Below are 26,674 nucleotides of genomic sequence, written 5' to 3' on the forward strand. Positions count from 1 at the left end.
TGATACTAAAGCCGCATGAGCTCCTTCACACCCATCTCCACCCACTGAGCTCCACTTCCTAAAGGAATCAGAAATGTACCTTCGCAGATGATAACATTTCGAGACAAGGCAGGAATGGTCCCTCGACAAACATTGCAGTGCTGGGTCCGGGGACTGTGGCTTGAGTACCAATAGTGCATTCCAACAAGAAAAGGGTTGTTTTCTGCTGCAGGTATCTAAAATAAATCAAAGAGAAGAAAGAATAGAGAGTTAATCACAGAGACGGATTAGGGAAGGCCAGAAAATCTGAATGCTAAGGCTGAAATGGCCAGCTACATAAGGTGTCAGAGCATGTGAAGAGGAAGAATCAAAGTTGAGCCAATACTTAACAAATCTCCCATCTCTGTTTTTTCCCAGTGGTTTTGGAAAGGGAAAAGGAATGAGGGGGTGGTAGATCCTGGAACAGGGACTGAAGGCAGGAGTGATGATCTTTATACTCCTTGGCTAAACCATTTCATTGGTTTAGCCTAAGCAAAATTAGTTCTGTTAGCCTTGGCCTTGTCTCTCTTTGAGTAGTCAGCGAAGGGAGGTGGTGAGTGGGAAATTCAGTGATATCCAAGTCCTCTTGCCAGGCAAGAAAGGGAGGAGGCAGGGCTCTGACTCTGGGCTAAGGAATGCTTGTCAGGCTTTAGCTACCTCCTGGAGATATACATTACCCTTCCTGGACCTACTGCTGCCAAGTGAGGAGAGCATTGCATTGCTGGGACAACAGTTTCATTTCAGAGGCTTCTGGTCCCAGTATTCTTTTCTGAATACTATGCTCTGACTGCCTATAGCAATTTCCTGGTTAATCAATTTAATTCATTCAAAATTCATTAAATTTTTACTGAGTAACTGCTATGTGTTTGGCACTTTTCAAGGCACTGATGAACAAGATAAAGTCTCTGCCCTCATGGAATGGCATTCTGTTTGGTGTCCTCTTTCATGGTATTCAATTTGACATTTACTATTGACCTCCCTATAAATGCTACATTTGTTTATCACAGCCTGACTCTCATGACTGTGGGGCCAGCACAGGGCATACCAGCAACTAGTTTTGGGGTTAAAAGGGGAAGGGGAGGAGTGGGCACCAAAAACTTCCAAATCTGTTCTGGGTGTGCATTCCACAGGACACTTCCACCTTTTCTATAATTCCTGTGAATGTCTGATCTCTTCCTTCTCTGCCTTCCTCTGGAACGTAGACATAAGCGTATGCATTCAGCTTTTTATTCTTGATGTTATAATCGGTTGGGTGTGTAAAGGCATAAGACTTTAAAATGAACTATATATTCTTCCTGATGCTAGCTGATAGTGGTCCACTAGAGAGAGAGACAGAGAGAGACAGAGAGGGAGAGAGAGAAAGCGCTATTGAGGGATCTGCCATATTTAGTGTTCAACCTTGATCAACTTATAGGAATTCGTCATCTAAAACATAGCCTGTACATGGTATTCTCTGATCCCTCCTTCCCCCTCTGGCATGCCGTTTATGTGCTAAGCTGCTGTTGGAACGACCAGGAAGCTTCTGGAAGGAAAAGCTACTTTGATGCGCTAAAGGCTCACCTCGTAAGGAGTCACTTTGTGATTGTATTATTTTTTGCATACTGAAACCCTGGCAAAGTTCCGAGAAGATCAAAGTAGAGAGTGGAGAGTCCTGAGGAAGTGACATAGTCTTGGCTTTGACATGCTGAGCAACTAGCACCTTTCTAATTCCCATGCCACTAGATTATAACTTTACAAGTACCTTCCTTCCTTCCAACCTCCTTCTTTCCTCCAATAATTACTAAGAGCTACTTTGTGTCATCTATAAAGCTAGGCACTAGAGATCCAGAGATGAATGATCCATAGTTCTTGCCTTCACGGAGCTCATAGTCCACTGTAGGAGACAACTTCCTAAACAGATCACTCCAGTGTAGAGTGAAAAGTGAGCTCTCCTATAATGTTCAAGATTCTACAGGACAAATGGAAAAAATGATGAACTCTGCCTGGGTAGAATATTGAATTTCATGCTCCAATTAGCTACAGAATATAAAAATATATAAAATGGACATTGTTTTGGTTCAGCAGTGGAGGAGGTGGGATTTATATTCCTTAAGTGCATTCTATTGTATAAGAAAACTTTGATGCATACCACCCTGGATGAGTACCTGTTGTATGTTGAATTGTGTACCCTGCCAAAACATGTTCAAGTACCTGGTACCTGTGAATGTGACCTTATTTGAAAATAGAATCTTTATAGATATAATCAATTTAAGATGTTGTCATAATGGATTAGTGACTGGTGTCCTTTCCCTCTTTTAAAAAAATTTTTTTTTTTATTTTTTAACATCTTTATTGGAGTATAATTGTTTTACAATGGTGTGTTAGTTTCTGCTTTATAACAAAGTGAATCAGTTATACATATACATATGTTCCCATACCTCTTCCCTCTTGCATCTCCCTCCCTCCCACCCTCCCTATCCCACCCCTCTAGGTGGTCACAAAGCGCCGAGCTGATCTCCCTGTGCTATGCGGTTGCTTCCCACTAGCTATCTATTTTACGTTTGGTTGTGTATATATGTCCATGCCACTCTCTCACTTTGTCCCAGCTTACCCTTCCCCCTCCCCGTGTCCTCAAGTCCATTCTCTAGTAGGTCTGCGTCTTTATTCCCGTCTTGTCCCTAGGTTCTTCATGACCATTTTTGTTTGTTTGTTTTTTAGATTCCATATATATGTGTTCGCATACGATATTTGTTTTTCTCTTTCTGACTTACTTCACTCTGTATGACAGATTCTAGGTCTATCCACCTCACTACAAATAACTCAATTTCGTTTCTTTTTATGGCTGATCAATATTCCATTGTATATATGTGCCACATCTTCTTTATCCATTCATCTGTCAATGGACACTTAGGTTGCTTCCATGTCCTGGCTATTGTAAATAGAGCTGCAATGAACATTGTGGTACATGACTCTTTTTGAATTATGGTTTTCTCTGGGTATATGCCCAGTAGTGGGATTGCTGGGTCGTATGGTAGTTCTATTTTTAGTTTTTTAAGGAACCTCCATACTGTTCTCCATAGTGGCTGTATCAATTTACATTCCCACCAATAATGCAAGCGGGTTCCCTTTTCTCCACACCCTCTCCAGCATTTATTGTTTGTAGATTTTTTGATGATGGCCATTCTGACCGGTGTGAGATGGTATCTCATTGTAGAAGAGGGAAATTTGGACAGACACAGGAGAGACATCATGTGATGATAGAGGCAGAGATTGGAATGATGCGTCTACAAGCCAAGGAATGCCTGCAATCACCAGAAGCTAAGAAGAGGCAAAGAAGGTTTCTCTTCTAGAGCCTTCAGAAAGAGCACAGCCCTGCCAACACATTGATTTTGTACTTCTAGACTCCAGAACTGTGAGAGAAGTATCTTAATTCACCCAGTTTGTGGATTTGATATGGCAGTCCTGAGAAACTAACACAGTATGTCATTACAGGCCTTTCTAGTAATTGACACAGACTAAAAATTGACTTTGAAGACAGATGAAGAACTGTGGCATGTATACAAACCACTGATCTCTGAATGTTAAGGCTTTTAATGTGTGGTTGTTGGGTTTTGTGTTTGATCTGTGTTGTTACAACTGGCAAGATTTCCTTCTTTTTTCGGGCTGAACAACATTCCATTGTATTTGTGTATGTATATATCTATATCTATATATATATATATCACTTTTTAAAATCCATTTTATCCATTGAGGGACAGTTAGGTTGTGTCTGTATCTTGGCTGTTGTGAATAATGCTGAAAGAAACATGGGAGTTCTGATATCTCTTCAAGACGCTGATTTCATTTCCTTTGGATATATACCCAGAAGTGAGATTGCTGGGTCATAAGGTAGTTATATTTTTAATACTTTGAGAAACCTCAGTACTACTTTCCATAATGGCTGTACCAATTTATAGTCCCACCAAAAGTGCACAAGTTTTCTCTTTTCTCCACATTCTTGCCAGCACTTGTTGTCTCTTGTCTTTTTTTTTTTGGCCACATCACACGGCATGCTGGATCTTAGTTCCCCAACCAGGGATTGAACCTGCACCCCCTACGGTGTAAGCGCAGAGTCTTAACCACTGGACTGCCAGGGAAGTCCCTCTTTTTTGCTTTTCTTTTGTTTTTCTTTTTTTTAAATTTGAAGTATAGTTGATTTACAATATTGTGTTAGTTTCAGGTGTACAGCAAAGTGATTTAGTTATACATACATATATATCTATTTTTTTCAGATCTTTTAAAAATAATTATATATTTTTTATTTTAGCAAAGATTCAGAATATATCTCTTTAAGAAAAAAGAGTTACATCATACAATCTTTTGAAAATATACATTCATATATTGGTTTTGTCCCATGATTAATTTGATTACTAAAAGTTGTAAAGTGCAGCTAAATTTGAGAGCCAAGTTATTAGTAGTTAAAGACTGATTTGCTTTTTTTAAATTGAAGTATAGTTGATTTACAATATTGCCTTAGTTTCAGGTGTACAGCAAAGTGATTCACTTATATAGATATATATTCTTTCAGATTATTTTCCATTATAGGTTATTATAAGATATTGAATATGGTTCCCTGTGCAATACAGTAAATCCTTTTTGCTTATCTATTTTATGTATAGTAGTTTGTATCTATTAATCCCATACTTCTTTTTTTAAAGTTTATTGTGAAGTTATTTTACATTATTTTATCTTTATGTGGCATTAGGAGATTTTCAAAAATTTTATTTATTTATTTTTATTGAAGTATAGTTGATTTACAATGTTGTGTTAGTTTCAGATGTACAGCAAAATGATTCAGTTATACATACATATATATCTATTTTTTCAGATCTTTTAGAAATATATTATTTTTATTTTAGCAAAGAGTCAGAATATATCTCTTTAAGAAAAAAGAGTTACAGCATACAATCTTTTGAAAATATACATTCATGTATTGGTTTTGTCCTACAACTAATTTGATTACTGAAAGTTGTAAAGTGCAGCTAAATTTGGGAGCCAAGTTATTAATAGTTAAAGACTGATTTGCTTTTTTAAATTGAAGTATAGTTGATTTACAATGTTGTATTAGTTTCAGGTATACAGCAAAGTGATTCGATTATATATTATATATATGTTACATATAATATATATATATTCATTCTTTTTCAGATTCTTTTCCCATATAGGTTATTACAGAATATTGAGTATAGTTCCCTGTGCTATACAGTAGGTCCTTGTTGGTTATCTATTTTATATAGTAGTGTATGTATGTTAATCCCATACTTCTACTTTATCCCTCCCCACTCCCTTTCCCCTTTGATAACCATAAGTTTGTTTTCTATGTCTGTGAGTCTGTTTCTGTTGTATACACAGATTCATTAGTATTGATTTTTAGATTCCACATATAAGTGATATAATATTTGTCTTTGTCTGACTTACTCCACTAAGTATAATATTCTCTAGGGCCATTCATGTTGCTGCAAATGACAATCTTTCATTCTTTTTTATGGCTGAGTAATATACCAATGTATATATATCTCACATCTTCTTAAGCCAATAGTTTGTTGATGGACACTTGGGTTGTTTCCATGTCTTGGCTATTGTAAATAGTGCTGCTATGAACATTGGAGTGCATGTATCTTTTCGAATTAGAGTTTTCATCTACCCAGGAATGGGACTGCTGTGTCATATGGTAGTTCTATTTTTAGTTTTTAAAGGAACCTCTGTACTGTTTTCCATAGTGGTTGCACCAATTTGCATTCCTTTCGACAGTGTAGGAAGGTTTCTTATTCTCCAACCCTCTCCAGCATTTATTATTTGTAGACTTTTTGATGACAGCTATTCTGATGATAAGAGCCATTTTAACAAGGGTGAGATGATATCTCATTGTGGTTTTGATTTGCATTTCCCTAATGATTAATGGTGTTGAGCACTTAACTTTTTATCCATTTTATGTCTTCTTTGGAAAAATATCTATACAGGTCCCTCGCCCATTTTAAAAACAGATTATTTGTGGGTTTTAAAACTATTGAGTTGTAGGTGTTCCTTATATATTTTAGATATTAACCTCATATCAGATATATAGCTTGTAAATATTTTCTCCCATTTCTAGGTTGCCTGTTCACTCAGTTGATTTAGCTTGATGTAATCTCACTTGTTTATTTTAGCTTTTGTTCCTTGTGCTTTTGGTGTCATATCCAAGAAATCATTGTCCCAGTCAATGTCAAGAAGGTTTTTCTCTGTTTTCTTCTAGCAGTTTTATAGTTTTAGGTCTTACACTTAAGTCTTTATTCAGCCTGAGTTGATTTTTTGTACATGGTGTGAGGTAATGGTCCAATTTCATTCTCCTGCATGTTGATATCTAATTTTCCCAACACCATTTATTGAAGACTACCCTTCCCCAATTTTGTGTTCTTGGCACCCTTCTGGAAATCAGTTGACTGTAAAAGCATGGATTTATTTCTGTGCTCTCTATTTTGTTCCATTGGTCTGTATGTCTGTTTTTATGCCAGTACAATACTATTTTGATTACTATAGCTTTGTAATGTATGTTGATATCAGGAAGTGTGATGCCTCCAGCTTTGCTCTTCTTGCTCAAAATTGCTTTGGCTATTTGGGGTTGTTTTTGGCTCCATATGAATTTTAGGATTGCTCTTTCTATTTATGTAGGGAATACCATTGGATTTTGATTGGAATTGTATTAAATCTGTAGATTACTTTGTGTAGTATGGACATTTTAACAATATTAATTCTTACAATCCATGAACATGGGATGTCTATCCATTTATCTATGTATTCTTTACTTTCCTTCATCAATGTTCTATAATTTTCAATGTATGTTTTTCACCTCTTTGTTTAAGTTTATTCCTAAGTATTTTATTCTTTTTGTTGCTATTGTGAATGGGTTTATTTTCTTAAATTTCCTTTCAAATAGTTCATTGTTTGTGTATAGAAAACTGAGTGATTTTTTTGTATGTTGATTTTGTACCCTATGAATTTACTGAATTTGTTTATTAGTTATAACAATTATTTTGTTCAGTCTTTAGGTTTTTCTACATATATGATCATGTTGTCTGCAAACAGAGACAATTTTACTTCTTCCTTTCCAGCTTGGGTGCCTTTTAATTATTTTTCTTGCCCAATTGCTCTGGCTTGGATTTCCAGTACTATGTTGAAAAGAAGTTGTGAGAGTATGCAGCCTTGCCTTGTACCAGATCTTAGAGGGCAAGCTTTCAGTTTTTTTCCCATTAATTATAATGTTGTCTATGGGCTTTTCATATATGGCCTTTATTGTGTTGAGGTGAGATCCTTCTATACTTACTTTGTTGAAAGGTTTAATGATGAATTGGTGTTGAACTTTGTCAAATGCTTTTTCTGAATCTATTGAGATGATAATGTGCTTTTTATTCTTTCATTTTGTTAATGTATTGTAACATATTGTTTGATTTATGTATATTGAAATATTGTTGCATCCCTGGGATAAATCCCTCTTGGTTACAGTGTATAATCCTTTTAATGTGCTATTGAATTCGGTTTGCTAGTATTTCATTAAGAATTTTTGCATCTGTGCCTCTGAAGTGGGAGAGCCAACTTCAGGACATTGGCCCACCAGAGACCTCCTGGCTCCACATAATATCAAATGGCAAAAGCTATCCCAGAAATCTCCATATCAATGCTAACACCCAGCTCCACTCAACAACCAGCAAGCTACAGTGTTGGACACCCTATGCCAAACAACTAGCAAGATAGGAACACAACCCCACCCATTAGCAGAGAGGCTGCCTAAAATCATAATAAGGTCACAGACACCCCAAAACACACCACCAGATGCGGTGCTGACTACCAGAAAGAAAAGATCCAGCCTCATCCACCAGAACACAGGCACTAGTCCCCTCCACCAGGAAGCCTACACAACACACTGAACTAACTTTAGCCACTGGGGGCAGACAGTAAAAACAACGGGAACTATGAACATGCAGCCTGCGAAAAGGAGACCCCAAACACAGTAAGTTAAGCAAAATGAGAAGACAGAAAAACACACAGCAGATGAAGGAGCAAGGTAAAAACCCACCAGACCAAACAAATGAAGAGGAAATAGGCAGTCTACCTGATAAAGAATTCAGAGTAATGATAGTAAAGATGATCCAAAATCTTGGAAATAGAATGGAGAAAATACAAGAAACATTTAACAAGGACTTAGAAGAACTAAAGAGCAAACAAACAATGATGAACAACACAATAAATGAAATTAAAAATTCTCTAGAAGGAAGCAAAAGCAGAATAACTGAGGCAGAAGAACGGATAAGTGACCTGGAAGATAAAATAGTGGAAATAACTACTGCAGAGCAGAATAAAGAAAAAAGAATGAAAAGAATTGAGGACAGTCTCAGAGACCTCTGGGACAACATTAAATGCACCAACATTCGAATTATAGGGATCCCCGAAGAAGAAGAGAAAAAGAAATGGACTGAGGAAGTATTTGAAGAGAGTATAGTTGAAAACTTCCCTAATATGGGAAAGGAAATAGTCAGTCAAGCCCAGGAAGCACAGAGAGTCCCATACAGGATAAATCCAAGGAGAAACATGCCAAGACACATATTAATCAAACTATCAAAAACTAAATACAAATAAAAAATATTAAAAGCAGCAAGGGAAAAACAACAAATAACATACAAGGGGATTGCACAGGAGGAGCTTCAAGAAGGCGGAAGAGTAAGACATGGAGATCACCTTCCTCCCCACAAATAGCATCGGAAATACAACTACATGTGGAACAACTCCTACAGAACACCAACTGAATGCTGGCAGAAGACCTAAGACCTCCCAAAAGGCAAGAAACTCCCCACGTACCTGGGTAGGGCAAAAGAAAAAAGAAAAAACAGAGACAAAAGAATAGGGACAGGACCTGCCCCAGTGGGAGGGAGCTGTGAAGGAGGAAAGGTTTCCACACACTAGGAAGCCCCTTCGCGGGCTGAGACTGTGGGTGGCGGAGGGGGGAAGCTTCGGAATCACGGAGGAGAGCGCAGCAACAGGGGTGCAGAGGGCAAAGCAGAGAGATTCCCGCACAGAGGATCGGTGCCCACCAGCACTCACCAGCCCGAGACACTTGTCTGCTCACCCGCCAAGATGGGAGGGGCCTGGGAGCTGAGGCTCGGGCTTCGGTGGGATCCCAGGGAGAGGACTGGGGTTGGATGCGTGAACACAGCCTGAAGGGGGTTAGTGTGCCACAACTAGCTGGGAGGGAGTCCAGGAAAAAGTCTGGAGCTGCTGAAGAGACAAGAGACTTTTTCTTGCCTCTTTGTTTCCTGAGCGTGAGGAGAGGGGATTCAGAGCGCCACCTAAACGAGCTCCAGAGATGGGCGCAAGCCGCCGCTACCAGCACGGACCTCAGACACGAGCATGAGACGCGAAGGCTGGTGCTGCAGCCACCAAGAAGCCTGTGTGGAAGTGCAGGTCACTATCCACACCTCCCCTCCCGGGAGCCTGTGCAGCCCGCCACTGCCAGGGTCCCGTGATCCAGGGACAACTTCCACGGGAGAACGCACGGTGTGCCTCAGGCTGGTGCAATGTCACGCCGGCCTCTGCCACCTCAGGCTCGCCCCGCACCCGTACCCCTCCCTACCCCCGGCCTGAGTGAGCCAGAGCCCCCGAATCAGCTGCTCCTTTAACCCCCTCCTGTCTGAGCGAAGAACAGACGCCCTCAGGTGACCTACACACAGAGGCGGATCCAAATCCAAAGCTGAACTCCAGGAGCTGTGTGAACAAAGAAGAGAAAGGGAAATCTCTCCCAGCAGCCTCAGGAGCAGCAGATTAAATCTCCACAATCAACTTGATGTACCCTGCATCTGTGGAATACCCGAATAGACAACAAATCATCCCAAATTGAGGAGGTGGACTTTGGGAGCAAAGATACATATATGTTTTTCCCTTTTTCTCTTTTTGTGAGTGTGTATGTGTATGCTTCTGTGTGTGATTTTGTCTGTATAGCTTTGCTTTTACCATTTGTCCTAGGGTTCTGTCCGTCCGGTTTTTTTATTACTTAAAAAATTTTTTTCTTAATAATTATTTTTTATTTTAATAAATTTATTTTATTGTATTTTATTTTCTTCTTTCTTTCTTTCTTTTTTTCCTCCCTTTTATTCTGAGACGTGTGGAGGACAGGCTCTTGGTGCTCCAGCTGGGCGGCAGGGCTATGCCACTGAGGTGGGAGAGCCAAGTTCAGGACACTGGTCCACAAGAGACCTCGCAGCTCCACGTAATATCAAACGGCAAAAATCTCCCAGAGATCTCCATTTCAATGCCAAGACCCAGCTCCACTCAATGACCAGCAAGCTACAGTGCTGGACACCCTATGCCAAACAACTAGCAAGGCAGGAACACAACCCCATCCATTAGCAGAGAGGCTGCCTAAAATCATAATAAGGTCACAGACGTCCCAAAACACACCACCAGATGTGGACCTGCCCACCAGAAAGACAGGATCCAGCCTCATCCACCAGAACACAGGCACTAGTCCCCTCCACCAGGAAGCCTACACAACCCACTGAACCAACCTTAGCCACTGGGGACAGACACCAAGAACAATGGGAACTACGAACCTGCAGCCTGCAAAAAAGAGACCCCAAACACAGTAAGTTAAGCAAAATGAGAAGCCAGAGAAACACACAGCAGATGAAGGAGCAAGGCAAAAACCCACGAGACCTAACAAATGAAGAGGAAATAGGCAGTCTACCTGATAAAGAATTCAGAATAATGATAGTAAAGATGATCCAAAATCTTGGAAATAGAATGGAGAAAATACAAGAAACGTTTAACAAGGATCTAGAAGAAATAAAGAGCAAACAAACAGTGATGAACAACACAATAAATGAAATTAAAAATTCTCTAGAAGGGATTAATAGCAGAATAACAGAGGCAGAAGAACGGATAAGTGACCTGGAAGATAAAATAGTGGAAATAACTACTGCAGAGCAGAAAGAAGAAAAAAGAATGAAAAGAATTGAGGACAGCCTCACAGACCTCTGGGACAACATTAAATGCAGCAACATTCGAATTATAGGGGTCCCAGAAGAAGAAGAGAAAAAGAAGGGACTGAGAAAATATTTGAAGAGATTATAGTTGAAAACTTCCCTAATATGGGAAAGGAAATAGTCAATCAAGTCCAGGAAGTGCAGAGAGTCCCATACAGGATAAATCCAAGGAGAAACATGCCAAGACACATATTAATCAAACTATCAAAAATTAAATACAAATAAAAAATATTAAAAGCAGCAAGGGAAAAACAACAAATTGCACATAAGGGAATCCCCAAAAGGTTAACAGCTGAACTTTCAGCAGAAACTCTGCAAGCCAGAAGGGTGTGGCAGGATATATTTAAAGTGATGAAGGAGAAAAACCTACAACCGAGATTACTCTACCCAGCAAGGATCTCATTCAGATTTGATGGAGAAATTAAAACGTTAACAGACAAGCAAAAGCTAAGAGAATTCAGCACCACCAAACCAGCTTTACAACAAATGCTACCGGAACTTCTCTAGTCAGGAAACACAAGAGAAGGAAAAGACGTAGAAAAACAAACCCAAAACAATTAAGAAAATGGTAAAAGGAACATACATATTGGTATTTAACTTATATTTAAATGGATTAAGTGCTCCATTCAAAAGACATAGACTGGCTGAATGGATCCAAGAACAAGAGCCGAAGTCAGAGAGCGGCATGGACTTACATATACTACCAAATGTAAAATAGATAACTAGTGGGAAGCGGCCACATAGCACAGGGAGATCAGCACTGTGTTTTGTGACCACCTAGAAGGGTGGGATAGGGAGGGTGGGAGGGAGGCTCAAGAGGGGGGAGATATGGGGATGTATGTATATGTATAGCTGATTCACTTTACTATAAAGCAGAAACTACCACACCATTGTAAAGCAGTTATACTCCAATAAATATGTTAAAAACATTTTTTTAAACATGCTAAATTTCAATCAAAGGCAGATGACCAAAGAAATTATAGTTGATCTAACTAATAAAAAACCAGAAATTCATTAAAAATCACAATCTCGTAAGCTTTATAATATTGGAAAACATCAAATGAAACAAAAATATAGTGTAAAGTTGATTATACAGTGTCATAGCAATTTATTTGTGCATATTTATATGCATATAAATTGAACTAGAAAATTAAAAAAATTAACAGCATTTAAACTTTCTTTTGTTATGTTTCTATAGTTTTCAACATTTTCTAACTTTTTATTTATAAATCATATATCAAAAAGAACCATTATGATAATGTTTATTTTGTGTATAGTTCCCCTAAGGCCTTTTTCATCCCATTGGGTACTATTATGTCAGACTTTTGTTGTAATAGAGAATAGAACATGCTGATATCTATGAAACAGAAGTATAAGTGATTGGTGTAATGTCTGTACAAGGCTTAGTAGATGGGCCCCCACTGTGAAGAAATGAAAGAGGTATCATTAAAAAGAAAAAAAAATTTTGCATCTATGTTCATCAGGGATACTGGCATGTAGCTTTCTTTTCTTTAGTATCTTTGTCTAGTTTTGGTAGCAGGTGATGCTGGCCTCATAAAGTGAGTTTGGAAGTATTCCCTTTTCTATTTCTTGGAAGAGTTTAAGAAGGATTAGTATTAATTCTTTGAATGTTTGGTAGAATTCACACATGAAGCCATGGGCTTTTCTTTGTTGGGAGGTTTTCCTGGGCTTTTCTTTGTTGGGAGGTTTTTGATTACTGATTCAATCTCCCTATTTGTTATTGGTATGTTCAGGCTTTCCGTTTCTTTCTGATTTAATTTTTAGTAGTTTGTATGTTTCTAGGAATTTATCTATTTCTAGGTTATCTAGTTTGTTTATAATAGGTCCTTATGATCCTTTTTATTTCTGAAGAATCTTTTGTAATGTCTTCTCTTTCATTTCTGATTTTATTTGAATCTTCTCTCCTTTGTTTCTTCATCTAAGAGTTTGTCAATTTTGTTTATCTTTTAAATAATTACCTCTAGTTTTGTTGACTTGTTATAATTTTTTTCCCTATTTGATTTAGTTCTGCTCTGATCTTTATTATTTCCTTCGTTCTGCTAACTCTGGGCTTATTTTGTTGTTTTTGCTGTTCATCGATGTGTAAAGTTATGTTGTTTATTTAAGATCCTTCTTTTTTTAATGGAGGTGTTTACTGCTATAAACTTCCATCTTATAACTGCTTTTGCTACATCCCTATTTTTATTATGTTGTGTTTTCATTTTTGTTTTTCTCAAGATACTTTTAAAATTCCCTTTGGATTTCCTCTTTGATCTAATGGTTGTTCAAGAGTGTATTACTTAGTTTCCATGTATTTGTGAATTTTTCTATTTTCCTGCTGTTATTGATTTCTATTTCATTTTCTGTCATGGTCAGAGGAGATACTTAGAATTATTTCCATTATCTTAAATTTGTTATAACTTGTTTTGTGACCTAAAATGTTATCTTTCTGGAGGATGTCCTATGTGCCCTTGAGAAGAATGTGTCTTCTGCTGCTGTTGGGCAGAAATTTCTGTCTATGTCAGTTAGGTCAATATTGTTATTCAAGTCAGCTGTTTCTTTATTGATTTTCTGTCTGCATGGCCTATACATTATAAGTGGAGTATTGAAGCCCCCTACTATTATTGTATTGCTGTCAATTCCTGCCTTCAAATCTGTCATTGTTTGCTTTATATATTTAGGTACTCTGATCTTGGGTGCATATATGTTTATAATTGTTAATTTTCCAGTTGAATTGACCCTTCTATCATTATATAATGTCCTTCTTTGTTCCTAGAGACAGTTTTAGATTTAAAGTCTATTTTGCCTGATATAAGTATAGTCACGCCTGTTTCTTTCGGTTACCATTTGCATGCAGTATCTTTTTCCATCCCTTCACTTTCAGGCTATGGTGTCTTTAATTCTAAAGTGAGTCTTTTGTAGACAGAGTATTTCTGATCTTGTTTTTTAAAATCAATTCAGCCACTCTGTGCTCTTTGAATGATGAGTTTAATTCATTTAAGATAATTATTGATAAGTGAGGGTTTACTATGACCGTTTTGATAGTTGATTTCTGTATGTCTTGCAGTTCTTTTGACCCTCTTTTCCTCTCTTGCTGTCTTCCTTTGTTATTTGATGATTTTTTTAATAGTGATCTGTTTTGGTTTTCTTCTCTATGTCTTTTGTTTATCTATTATAGGTGTTATTTTGTGTGTGTATGTGTGTGTGTGGTTAGCTCGAGGTTTGCATAAAATATCTTGTAGTTATATCCGTCTATTTTAAGTTGTTAAAAACTTAAATTTAATAGCATACCAAAATACTTTTACTCCCCCCAGCACTTATACTTTATGTTCTTTTGGTCAGAGTTTGATCTTTTTATATTGTGTATCTGCTAACAAATTTTTATCTACTAACTTTTATATTAGGGTTAAAAGTAATTCATGCACCATTATCATTAATGAAACACTTCAGACTGATGAAAGGTTTGAGCCTGGGAGACTTAAAGAAAGAATAAAAAGGAGAAAATTGGAAATAATGAGCTGCTTAGAAGACTAGATTAAAAGGTTAGCTCCTTCTGATGAATTCTAATGGAACCATTGACTATGAGAACAGGAATGAACCTTAAAGTCATCTAGGGACTTCCCTGGTGGTCAAGTGGTTAGGATTCCATGCTTTCACTGCCGAGGGCCTGGGTTTGATCCCTGGTTGGGGAACTAAGATTCCACAAGCCACACAGCTCAGCTAAAAAAATGTCATCTAGACTCCAGATTCTAGATTCTAAAGCATCTTTAGATCAAGTCATGTAGCCTTTATTTGAATGCTTCCAAAGGTGGAGGACTAAGTTTCTTGCAAAAAAGTCCATTCAATGTTCCTAAAGCTCTAAATTTTAGAAAGTTTTTTTCCAAATCTTTGGCCTACTAGAAGAACTTTCTAACATTCAGTGTGAGCTTCGAGAATGTCATCAGCTGTCTCTTGAGGTAGAAAGCTCCTTGTCATTGGAAATATTTAAAGCAAACTATGTACATAATTGCTTCTGAGCATGTTGTATAGAAAATTAATTTTTCATAGTGACATCAGCAAGATGATGGACTAGAAGTTCCCAATGCTCTTCCCCTCCCCCACAAAAACAACAAATAAACAACTACATGCCATCTAGAATATTCTGGAGTTGAAAGAGCTCCAGAATACAACAAAAAAAGTTGCAGAAACTCATGGAGCACAGAGACAGAATCGTCACATAGAAAAGTGTAGTAAGCAGTTCATTGCCCCATCCCCCAGTCTGGCAGAGCTTGGGGCCAAGAGGAATCCCCTTGGCCTGACCTCTCCCAACAAGGGGAAAGAAGAGCAGGAGGACTCCAGTAGCCTACATCATTGCTGTGGACACAAGCATCTTTCATCATGGTGGTGCCCTGAATTCTTCATTGCCGTTGAATCCAGGTGATGTAGCTGCCTGGAGCCCAAAATGCTGTGACCACTCCCCAGAAAGAGCTACTGCAGCATCCCTTCCCAGAGAAGTTTCCACAACTGCACCCCCACTGGGAAAGTGCTGATGCATCCCTCCAATCAAAGCTGACACCACTGCATCCTGCTTCCCCTGCCAGAGCCACAATCCTCCCTTCTGAAAGCATGTACACACCCTGGACCCCAGTTCCATGGCTGCTCAGCACATACCCATGCCTCACATACTAAGGCTACCCATGGTGAATACACCTGCCCACCAGCCCCAGGTACCAAAGTTGTTCTAGATGCTCCTGAGCTCCAACCCTGGTACCATGGCCACTCTGCAGGTGCCCACTCTCCAGACACCAACACTACTGCCACCACAAATGTGTCTGTGCCCCTGATCCTGGCACCATTGCTACCACATGTGTAACTGTGTGCTGGACCCAGCAACAAGAGGGATACCCTTGGCAATGACTTCCTCCTGTGGAGGAAAAGGAGAACAGGAGGACCAAGCAGTCTTCACCAGCAAGGAACACAATAGCCCTTACCATCATTATGGAAACTCACAGCCTTGGTTGCTGAGGTCCTCTGCAGTTTTTGCTGACACTGACCTCAGCTGATGGAGCTCTACAAGGACTATGCCTCTGTGCCCTCCCTGAAGCCAGAACCACTGTTGCACACCCTGGAGCTGGAGCCACCATTTCCAAACCAGTTGGCACTCTCACACCCACCTATAGGTAAAAGTCTTTACCCCTGAAGACAGTTCATAAAGTCCTGAAAAGGCAATTGCTCCCTCAAGTGTGCAGACATCAACACAAGGCTACCAGAAACACACAAAAAAAGCAAGGAAACATGACATCACCAAAGAATTACAATAATTTTCCAATAACTGATCTAAAAGAAATAGAGATCTATGAATTTCCTGGAAATGAATTCAAAATAATTGTTTTAAGGAAGTTCAGTGAGCTATAAGAGAACACAGATGGACAACTCAATGAAACCAGGAAAGCAATACATGGAAAAATGAGAGGTTCAACAATAAGACAGAAATCATAAAAAAGAACCAAACAGAAATTCTGGAGCTGCAGAATACAGTGAATGAAATGAAAAAATGCAAAAGGGAGCTTCAACAGCAGACTTGATCAAGCAGAAGAAAGAATCTGAAAACAGGTCATTTGAAATTATCTAGTTAGAGAAGAAAAAGAAGAATGAAAAAGGGTGAAAGAAAGCAAACTTATATACACATTATGGGAGACCCAGAGGAGAAGAGAGAGAGAGAGAAAGGGGCAGAAAGCTATTTCAAGAAATAATGGTTAAAAGCTTTCCAAATCTTGAGAGGGAAATGGACATCCAGATTCATGAAGCTCAAAAATTTCCAAACAATATCAACCCAAAGAAGACTACACTGAGACACATTATAATCAGATTGTCAAAAGTCAAGGACAAAGAGAGAATTCTGAAAGCATCAAGAGAAAATTAGCTCATCACATGTAAGGGAACCCCCATAAGACTATAAGCAGTTTTCTCAACAGAAACCTTGCAGGTCAGGAAAGAGTGAGATGATGTAATCCAAGTATTGAAAGAAAAAAAACTTACATCTGAGAATACTATACCTGGCAAAATTATCCTTTAAAATGAAGGACAGATAAAGTCTTTCCCAGACAAACAAAAACTGAGGGAATTTGTCAACATTAGACCTACCTTACAAGAAATGCTTAAGGGAGTTCTTCAAATTGAAATAAAAAATCATGCTAAACAGCAACATGAAAGTATAAATCTCACAGGTAAAGGTAAATATATAGACATATACAGATTAATGAAGTTCTTCCCCACTCTTTATTCTGGCATTGATAATCCTCCACAATCAGGCCCAACCTACCTCTTCAGACATATTTAAACTTTCCCAAACTCTTCTGGTCAAATGGAGTCCCCGTTTTACTCTATTCCAAAAAGGTCCTGTTTTGTTACTTAGCTTTTCCTTATACCAAGTCCCCTGCTCAGGACTTCCTCCTGCCCCTAATCCCCTGCCACCAATAAAATCCTATTCATCTTTCAAGGTCAGTCTCAAATCTCTCCTCTATTAACTCTTCCTAGGGGACTCCAGACCATATTAATCTCTTCCTGCCCTGAACTCCCATACCACTATACTGTGTTTCATTCATCTGGCAATCAAGCATCTGCCTTGTAACATCTCTGAAAACTTATTTGTCTCGAATATTTTCACTTAACTGTTTCTTTGGTGTGTCTTATGTCCCCAACTATCTAAAAAGCTCATTGAGATCAGGATCCAAGGCTACACCTTCTTTTCAACTCTCTATGGAACAGAACTGGGCACCTAGTAGGGGCTCACTTCTTAATGTGTACTGACTGGTTTTAGATAGTTTACCCCATTACTTTGTAGTGACTTTAATAGACCACTAAGTCCATGATTAACCTTTTTTCACCCCATGTCAGGCATTGACAGCTGATAAGGTGCATATGAGAGAAAGCATATTTGACTCTTCAAGCCTCAAGCAGGACAAATTGCTAAGATGCAGGTAGTGAGATATTTTACTATTGGCTAATAGTGTTCCTTAATAGATCTAGGTCTCTGTAGCAGCTCCACAGAGGTTGTGATTATAACCTGAAATTCACAACTCTTTCAAGAGAGTTAACAGGCAGATTTTTTTCCTTTCTAGTTTGTGCTGGGTAGTCAACAAGAAGGTGTTTAATTCAGTTGAGTCAGGAATGGCACATCAATGCTCTGATGGCTTTCTCTAGAAGTTCTTGTATTCCTGGACGGATAATTAAAATTCAAGATATTCTATGTGACCTTTTATGACAAATTGAAATTGAGAAGTCCTCCAGTGTGGGTAGAGAAAAGCCAAGGAAATGAAAGGGATTGGTCCACAGGGGTGAGAATAGGAGAGGAGTGTGGAAATCATAACTTTTTGTGGCTACCTTTAATGCTGAGCCATAGTGACCATATTGAGGGTGGGCAGGAGGGACAGGATGTGCTTCTCCATTAGGAAAAGAAGAAGAAAATAACAAAGGAGTGAAATGCTGAGTGCTAAGCCATGTAAAGACCATCATCAGATTCTAAGCAAAGAAGCTCTCAATTAAGCATTTACAATGTGGGACCGGGAGAGGTCTCAATGATATGTGGAGACATACCTAGTCCCTAGTTCAGTCAACTTGTCATATACTCATAGCCATGAGTAGTAGAATGAATAGTTATGAAAGTAAGTGGTCAAAAGCCTGAGAAGTCCTAGGGGAGTGAGGACAGATGGTTTTTCTCCAAGGCATTGTTTTTATATCTAAAACCCATTATTACCCATTATTTTACACTGCTCCACCCCAAATGTTTATAAAAATCCTTTACCCTTTGCTAGTTACTTAAGACATCAAGTTATTTTTAAGGGTGGATTCATCTTCCCCTTTATCTCTAAGACCTTCACAGCAGAACTTTGCTTTAGGATGAACCATGTATCATTCTCTTTCTAAATCCTGGCTCCAAGATTACCCTCAGATTCATTTATTCATTCAAAAAATACTTATTGAGCCTCTACTATGTGGCAGACACTGTGCTAAGTAAATAAATGACAAAATCCCTCCCCTCTTGAAACTTACATAACTTCTAAGTGTGGTATGTCTGTAGAAGAGTGAGCTGACGGCATGGCCCAGGGTTTGAGTGGTGGCACCACTTGTTGCAGGGAGCAGTAGCCAGGGGCTTGGCATTGCTAAGGAGAAAAGGAATCCTGCCATTCTTTGGGGAGGACTGCTCCTTGCTCTTCCCTCTATATTTCCTTTGTTGTAGACGGTAAACAGAGAGGCAGAATGGCATAATGGTTAAGGACATAGGCTTTGGAGTCACACAGCCTGGGTCCAAATCTTGGCTTTGCTACTGAGTAATTATTTCATCTTGGTCTGGTTCCTTCTCCTTTGTGAGCCTCAATTTCCTTAGCTGTTACTGTAGTCACTCAGCAGCCCCAAGTGAAGACTGCTGATTGCAGCTAAGCTAACAGAAGAACATCTAAGTTAGCTGCTCACATACATCTTGAGTGCCTCATACATTGAGCATACAGTGACATCTACATATCAAGTGGATGTGTACAGAGGTATCTAAACCACATACTTACCAAGGTTTGAGTCTAAGTGAATTACTCCTATTTATAAACAGGTTTCCTAATGATATCCATCCACAATTCCTGACCAGATGGTATCTGCTTCCATCTTATTAGTTCCCTGTTGGAAAGGTGGCTTAGCTAATGCAATCAATTAAGTGTTTACCCGTGAGAGTTGTGTAGATTCTCTATTATTTCCCTTACCTTACGAATTTCTCCCTGTTGCACGGTTTTTATGACGTTAATCCATTCTTCCATATCTTTCCGGTTGGGTGCAGCCAGTGTAACTTTTCGTTGTGGTGTGATCACCTACACAAAATCTCACATTATTAGCTGGTTCCCACTCCAAAACTTTGCCCCCAAACAAAGCCTTTGAACTCTCCAAGAAACTAGACAGGTCTACTAAGCACAACCCAAGCCACTTCTTAAATATAAGTCAGAAGCTCCCAGAGCCACTCACAGTTCCTTAGATAACCACCCCAACTAATAATAATGGTAATAGGAATAAACAACACCTTAATGGCACTATGTGCTGGGCACTGCTCTATTGTACTTTATGCATATTTTTTATTTCAATCTTCCTTACAACCCCTTGATCTGGGCATTATTATTTTTCCCACTTAATAGGATATTTTTCCATGGCAAAGGGAGTTAAATGACTTGCCCAGGGCCACCTAGCAGGTAAAAAGCTAAGCCAGAATTTGAACCCAGATTCTTTGGCTCCAGCACACATGCTCTTAAACACTAAGCCGTGCACCCATCTATTATTCAAATGAGGTTGCCTGAAAATCGTACTTGCTTACTGCTGCTCTATCTACTTGAAAATGGTGAAAGGGTATATTTTTCATCAGGGTGTGCCTCTTTCTGTTTGAGGGGAGAGTGAGAATGGAGTGGGGAAACTACAAATCCAGTTTCTTTCTTTCTTATGGTCAGGGACAACCGGAAGAGGATTTTACTATCATCTCTCTTAATCCTGCATGGTGCAAAAACCTTGCAGGAACAATGAGAAAGCCATGCTGAGGGTCTAGCAGAGGTAGACCATGATCAGGGCTTCATCTTCTCTCAGAGGGCAGGAGGGAGCATGGATAGCTGTAGCATCAGTCATTGCTTCAATGGCCCTACTTGCCTTCACTACCAGCGGCCCCCACCCCAAGCCCAAATCTTGGAGCTAGAGCTTACCACACCAACAAGCAATTTCTTTCTCCTTGTGCATGTGTCTGTGATAAATGGCAATAGGAACTAGTGGGAACTGTGACAATAGCCGCTCCTTTGGTCCAAACCCATTCTTGTGTGGGGCTGATGAATAGTGCCTCTGTGTTTTAATTAGGCTAAGGGGCAACCTAGCCCTTGGAATTTCTTTGTAGAATGGAGACCAAAAACATTATCTTGCATGCTCATCACCTAAAGGTTAAGATTTTTGGGACTGGGTCAACAGAACCCTCAGCTTTATCCTGGGTCAGTATGATGTAATGAGAGAGAAATGAGAGTAGGATCTTCCTCTTATATCCAACTGCTCTCTTTTCAAAGGAGAATAGACTGTGGACCAGCCATGGAATCAGGTATTGGGCCCATAGCTCTTTAGTCTGCTAAGTACCACTCTCCACCTGTCTGAAGAGGAAACCTGGTCTCCATAACCCACCACTGAGGCTGAGAAAAAGCATTTCTGGGAGGAGGTGGGTAGGAGAATTCCTGGGCCAATGGACTTGCTATTTTTCAGTGAGCTTTCTATTCTGGATTTATGTGAATGACCAAAGCCTTATGACATTTCAGCAGTGACAAGCCCTTGAATACTTCCCTAGAAAATCCTCTGCTTTCTTTGAAGTACTCTCATCAGTAATCCCAGCATAGGATAGCTTTCAGTTTGGACTTAGGTTCTTATCTATTTCATCAAAGGAGAGAATGTCATGTAGTTTGATTATCCTGATATAGTCTACAACATATTGGCAGTCTCTTGAAAGCCTCCCAATGATACTCATTTAAATTATCTTCACCAGGAGGATTGATTTTTGTAATAGTCACTCCTCCCGCCCCAAAATCAGCTCAGCTTTATATCAGGCTGGTAATAGGGAACAGGGCTATCACTTTTTTTCCCATCAGTGGGCTGGTAGAAAATATTCACATGAATAATCTTTAGCATTAATTTGCAATGCTACTTTAAGTGCATTTCCATACGCACTTTGGGATCAAAGGAAACTTGGGAAATCTGAACTCTAAAGAGGCAACAGGTGGTTATGGCAACCCCTCCTCCCAGCAAGCTCCCACCCCTGCCCATTCAGTCATTCCTAATCTTACTTACGCAAAAACTGTGGCAAAGGTTTCTACAGCTGCTTTCTGCCAAGGCAACTTGAGACAGATCAATTGTTTCAAAGCGTGCAAACTGGAAAGGTATAAGAGGAAGAGGGAAAAGGAACTGTCTGGTTAATAAGGCAAAGAGACACTAAAAGGTAAACACACACACACACACACAGGCACACTATTAGGCATTTTTGGCAGTCATGATCCCATTATTTCTTTGGCTTGAGCTGGGATTTATTTAGCATCATGGTTTTTATTGATATATCATGGGACAAACAAAAAACAAACCAAACTAAACCAAAAACACAACTTTTCCCAAAACTTTTATGTGGATTTATAGGAAGGCTTAGGTAGTTCAGAATTTTTCAAAACTAAAGGTTTACGCTGGAGAAGATAATGGGATATGGTCTATCTAGGGGCCTAGTGGAGCGGGTAAGGGTTAGCCACCTTAATGCTTGCCAACATGTTGGCCCATCTCCCCACAAAACATTTCCTGGTACCCACCCATTAACCCAATTGACAAGAATATATATATATATTCTCTTACCGCAGGATGGTGTGCAAAGCAGAGCCTTTGTCCTCGAACCAGAAAATATCTGAGTTTCCACCTCTTGAAGGAGTTACAGTTCTTCAGCAGAGGTCCTTCCTTCAATATTTTCTGAAAGATAGCAGCATAGTGTTGAGTAATTAGATCTATTTGCAAGACCATATCACTTGTCCTCTCAGTTGAGAAGATCAGATATCTGGAAAGCTCTATCTCTGTCACATATCTGAGGAATAGCCCAAGGACCAGGCAAGAACACAAGGAAGTTAGTTCAATCAGAAATGGTATTGATTACCCTTGGATAACACATTCAGGATGATATAGGCTCTAAGTTTCTAAGGATACATGGCCCAAGAACCATGGAGGACATCTCCATTGGTGGTGGGAGGTGGGGAGGAGGGACGGAACACATAAATATAAGAACTACATTCCTAGGGAAGAACAAATGGTCAGGAAAGAGGCTGAATTCAGTAAAGGCAGATTTTCTGGAAGTCTCCAGGTTGTAGGCCTGGACAGGGCCTTCCTCTCTGCTCTTTTAGAGTGTTCCTTTTAGAATATTAAGTTGGATCACATTCCTTCCCTGCTCACAAGCCTCCAATGGCTTCCCAACACTTTTAGAACAAAATCCCAAGTCTTTACCATGGCTTTCAAGGGATTCATGATCTGGTGAGAGCAAAAAGGGCACCAAAAAGGAACTACCATTTGATTACTTTCTTTACATATCTCATAGTCTGACCAACTGATTTTTCAGTTACTTGTCAGATAGACTGACTCTAACCAAGCATAGAGTCTACTTACCATTGTTACCATTGGGGAGGTTCTCAGATACATTTATAGAATACAAATCAATATGCAAGAGTACCATTTGGGAGAAGTACTCACACCCACCAAGCTGGAACCAAGCCCATGCTGAATGGACGAAGAGACAGACGTTAAGTCATTGGATCAAAGCTCTACCATGAATTCCATCCAACATCTAAATTAGAATTCACCATTTGGTGGTTGTGGAAGTGTTTTATTTGGCCCATCTGATTTTTAATTAGTTCATAATATTTAAAAGGCAGAAAATTTCAAATAAAAATCCAAGTTTCCGTTTTTTTAAAAAAAATCAGAAGAGCTGGTAACAGTGGACCTATCTTCTCACATGGCAACAATCTGCTGGAACAGAGTAGCAGCTGCTCCCTTCAGATGGGGCACCCGACTCCAGCAGGTATTTAAGTTTGGGACCCTGTCTGAACAATCTTTTGCTACTCCCATTCTCCCAAATATACACACATCTATTACACTATCTGTTCAATTCTTTAACCAGCAAGTTAGTACTAATGGACGGAACCTCTGTATGTCAATTGAAACGTCAGTTCATAGCATTCAAAGTTTACGTGAATTGTCTTGATAACTTATGGGAGTTTCGAGGTTATTGTACCACCCTCGATATGTTTACAAAAGAACGGTGCCAAGGAGTCAAGACAAGAAATCAATGAGATCTTGTGGGAAGGTTGAAGGTGGCATGGAGAGTGAGAAATTACATTTAAATTGTTGAAATTGAGTCATCAATGAGAAAACAACTCTTGTGTAAACACTGTGATTACATCACTCTTTCCTTTCTCTGGTCAGATAGCCTATGGAATACACTCTCAATGATGGTGTTTGGTTTTCTCTATCCAACCTTCTCACCTTTATGCCATATATTCTTCTACACTAACTCTTCATGAGACCTAGGCAGTCATATTTACCCCTTTCTGCTAAAGACTTAAGTTCAAAATTTTAAGTGCTCCAACTTTGTACAACTGAAGCCACACCCATTCTGTCCCCTTCCCAAGTTATTCTACTTTGTCAATTACTAAATGCTTCCATTGTTCTTATTTTATCATGTATAGTATCCCTTGTAATAGCCCATTTACAGTTTTTGGCTGAATATTTTACCCTTCCTTCCATTTTCAGTTTAAAACCTCCCTTAACTTCAACTATTTTTTCTTACCCCTGCTGCCATGCCTTAGCTCTCTTCTCCTCCTGTTGCTTTCAGGGGTAGGATGATGGGGTGAGGTGGCAATGATGAAACAAGGAGGGGGATTTGTTTCTCCAGAAGATTCCCACAACCCTGGGCCTTCTGGTTCCTTCAGAAAATTCCCATACCCTGTTGATTTGACATACTAAAGTAAGTAGAATTCAGCCTCTTCTCCCCAGCTACTTCCTTCCATCAACCCGTAGTAATGAGCACTATTTAATTCCCCTTCCTGGTACTTAAGAAATGTTCCCTTTTCTTCGCTTACTTGTGCCCTGCTAATAAATAACATCCTGCTATCCATCTAAGGACACAGCAAACCAATTAATTAATTAGTTAATTAATCCATTAATCTGAGGACACAGCAAGTCATCAAAACCTTCAGTTCTCATTCCATGAACTCAGCATTTGTCACAGTCAAGAAAACAAAGACTTCATGGTGCATCTATAATTGGATAGAGTGCTTCATTTGTATTTTCTGAGCTTCTACTATTGACTCTACCTTTTACTAGGCCCTTCAGGGCAGCTAAAGAAGTTACAGGCATATTCCCTGTCACAAAGATATGGAGATATGGACAGTGGGAGGGAGAGGGAGGGACTGATAATCCATGTAGACAAACACGAAGTTATGTGAGCTCAGAGAACCATTTGAAAAAGCCCTGGGAGCTTCATGTTCATTGTGCTAAATGTTTACCTTCTGGTTCAAATGAGAATTTCCACTAAGATAGTGGCTATCCACTCACACATCCTGCCATTGGGTACACCAGCCAAATCACAATTATCTCCTCTCCGTTCCATGATATTAAACTGGTTGCTTTGAATGCACTAGCTTTAAGTGCAGGGCTGTCTACTCAATGCCCATAGAAGGCTAGCTGGTAACAGAAGAGTCAACAACCTAGCAGGGGAACTGGGGAGCCCAAGCCTAGCTGCTGCTAAGTTCTAGGTGATAGTGATTGAATGCTGACTGGTATTACCAGTTCATCCCATTTTTCAAGACAAGCTGGCAATCCAGGTGAAAATTTGTGTGAAGTTTTGGAATATGGAATTACTAGCTACTAATTAAATTAAAACAACAAAAAACTTGTGAGGGCCAAACAAAACATGGATGAGACCAAAATCTGCCCATAGGCAACCAATTTGCAATTTCTGAACTATAACTACTGTGAATTTCTCAAGATGACAAAGTGAGTGAGTGGTAGGTATTCCTGGCGATAGAAGAGGTTGCAGTGTATGAGTTCAGAGTTTGTTTGCGAGGAGCCTGTATATGTGAGATATATATTACCAAGTTGGTAGCAGATAACTGTTTATTTATGTATTGGAGGGAGAAAGGTTAGAAGACCATATAAGAGTTTCTTAAGTTCTAAACACAGGCTCTATATTGTCAACTCTGAACTTCTACAAATATCCAAACCTGGGTTGGGAGAAGGTAAAGTTCCTGTAGTTTCTTTGCCTTTAAACTCTGTCCCCCTTTGGGTGATGTTTCTAAATAAACCATGGTTTACTTAAAAACCCAACAAGCATCCCCTGGAAGCCAGTTTAAACAAGCAGAAGCTAAAAATCACTCGATCAATATATTACCTCAAGTCAAGAAAATATGCATGCAAATGAACCTTTACCTGCCTAGGGTCACTAAGCTTAACAAGGACATGAGACAAAAATTGGAAGAGACAAACAAACAAACAAATACATCCTGTAAAGTGAGGCATTAGTAGAAGAGCCCTTGCCTATCCTGTAACAGGATTTTCACAGTGCTTTCCAGTTCCTGGTTTCTTGCAGATAACATTTCATTGACCCCTTGCCACAACCATGTGGAGTGTTACTTCCAATTTCTAGATCAGTAGTTCTCCTGTTTCTTTAAAGTGACTGTCCAAGAATAACTAGAAGAGTAAGGAGAATTCACATGTATACAGCACTTTGGAATGGATAAAGTGCTTTTACTTTTGTTATTGAATCTTCCCAGCACCCCTCTGAAGTAGGTAGTGAAAGGCATCTAACTCAGTTCTGTCCTATGAAAGACACCCTGAACTCCAGTTTATTTAAGTGGTATATATATATATATATATTTTTTTTTTTTTTCTGGCTGCTTTGGGTCTTCGTTGCTGCATGTGGGCTTTCTCTAGTTGCGGCGAGCAGGGGCTACTCTTCGTTGCGGGCTTCTCAGAGCGGTGGCTTCTCTTGTTGCGGAGCACGGGCTCTAGGCGCGTGGGCTTCAGTAGTTGCGGCGCACGGGCCCAGCAGTTGTGGCTCACGGGCTCTAGAGCTC

The 26,674-nt window shown here is 39.4% G+C and overlaps 1 protein-coding gene across 1 annotated transcript in view; it reads right to left on the reverse strand.

Annotated features, from left to right (window-relative positions):
* DGKK (diacylglycerol kinase kappa) overlaps positions 1-26,674 on the reverse strand; it is a 158,806-nt gene that overhangs the window by 82,867 nt on the left and 49,265 nt on the right. The window contains 4 exon segments of the mRNA XM_068533990.1: positions 80-215; positions 19,775-19,879; positions 21,867-21,947; positions 22,413-22,523. Coding sequence (XP_068390091.1) covers positions 80-215; positions 19,775-19,879; positions 21,867-21,947; positions 22,413-22,523 — 433 coding nt within the window.

The sequence above is a fragment of the Eschrichtius robustus genome, chromosome X, assembly GCF_028021215.1.
Source record: "Eschrichtius robustus isolate mEscRob2 chromosome X, mEscRob2.pri, whole genome shotgun sequence".
Taxonomy (NCBI): Eukaryota; Metazoa; Chordata; class Mammalia; order Artiodactyla; family Eschrichtiidae; genus Eschrichtius; species Eschrichtius robustus.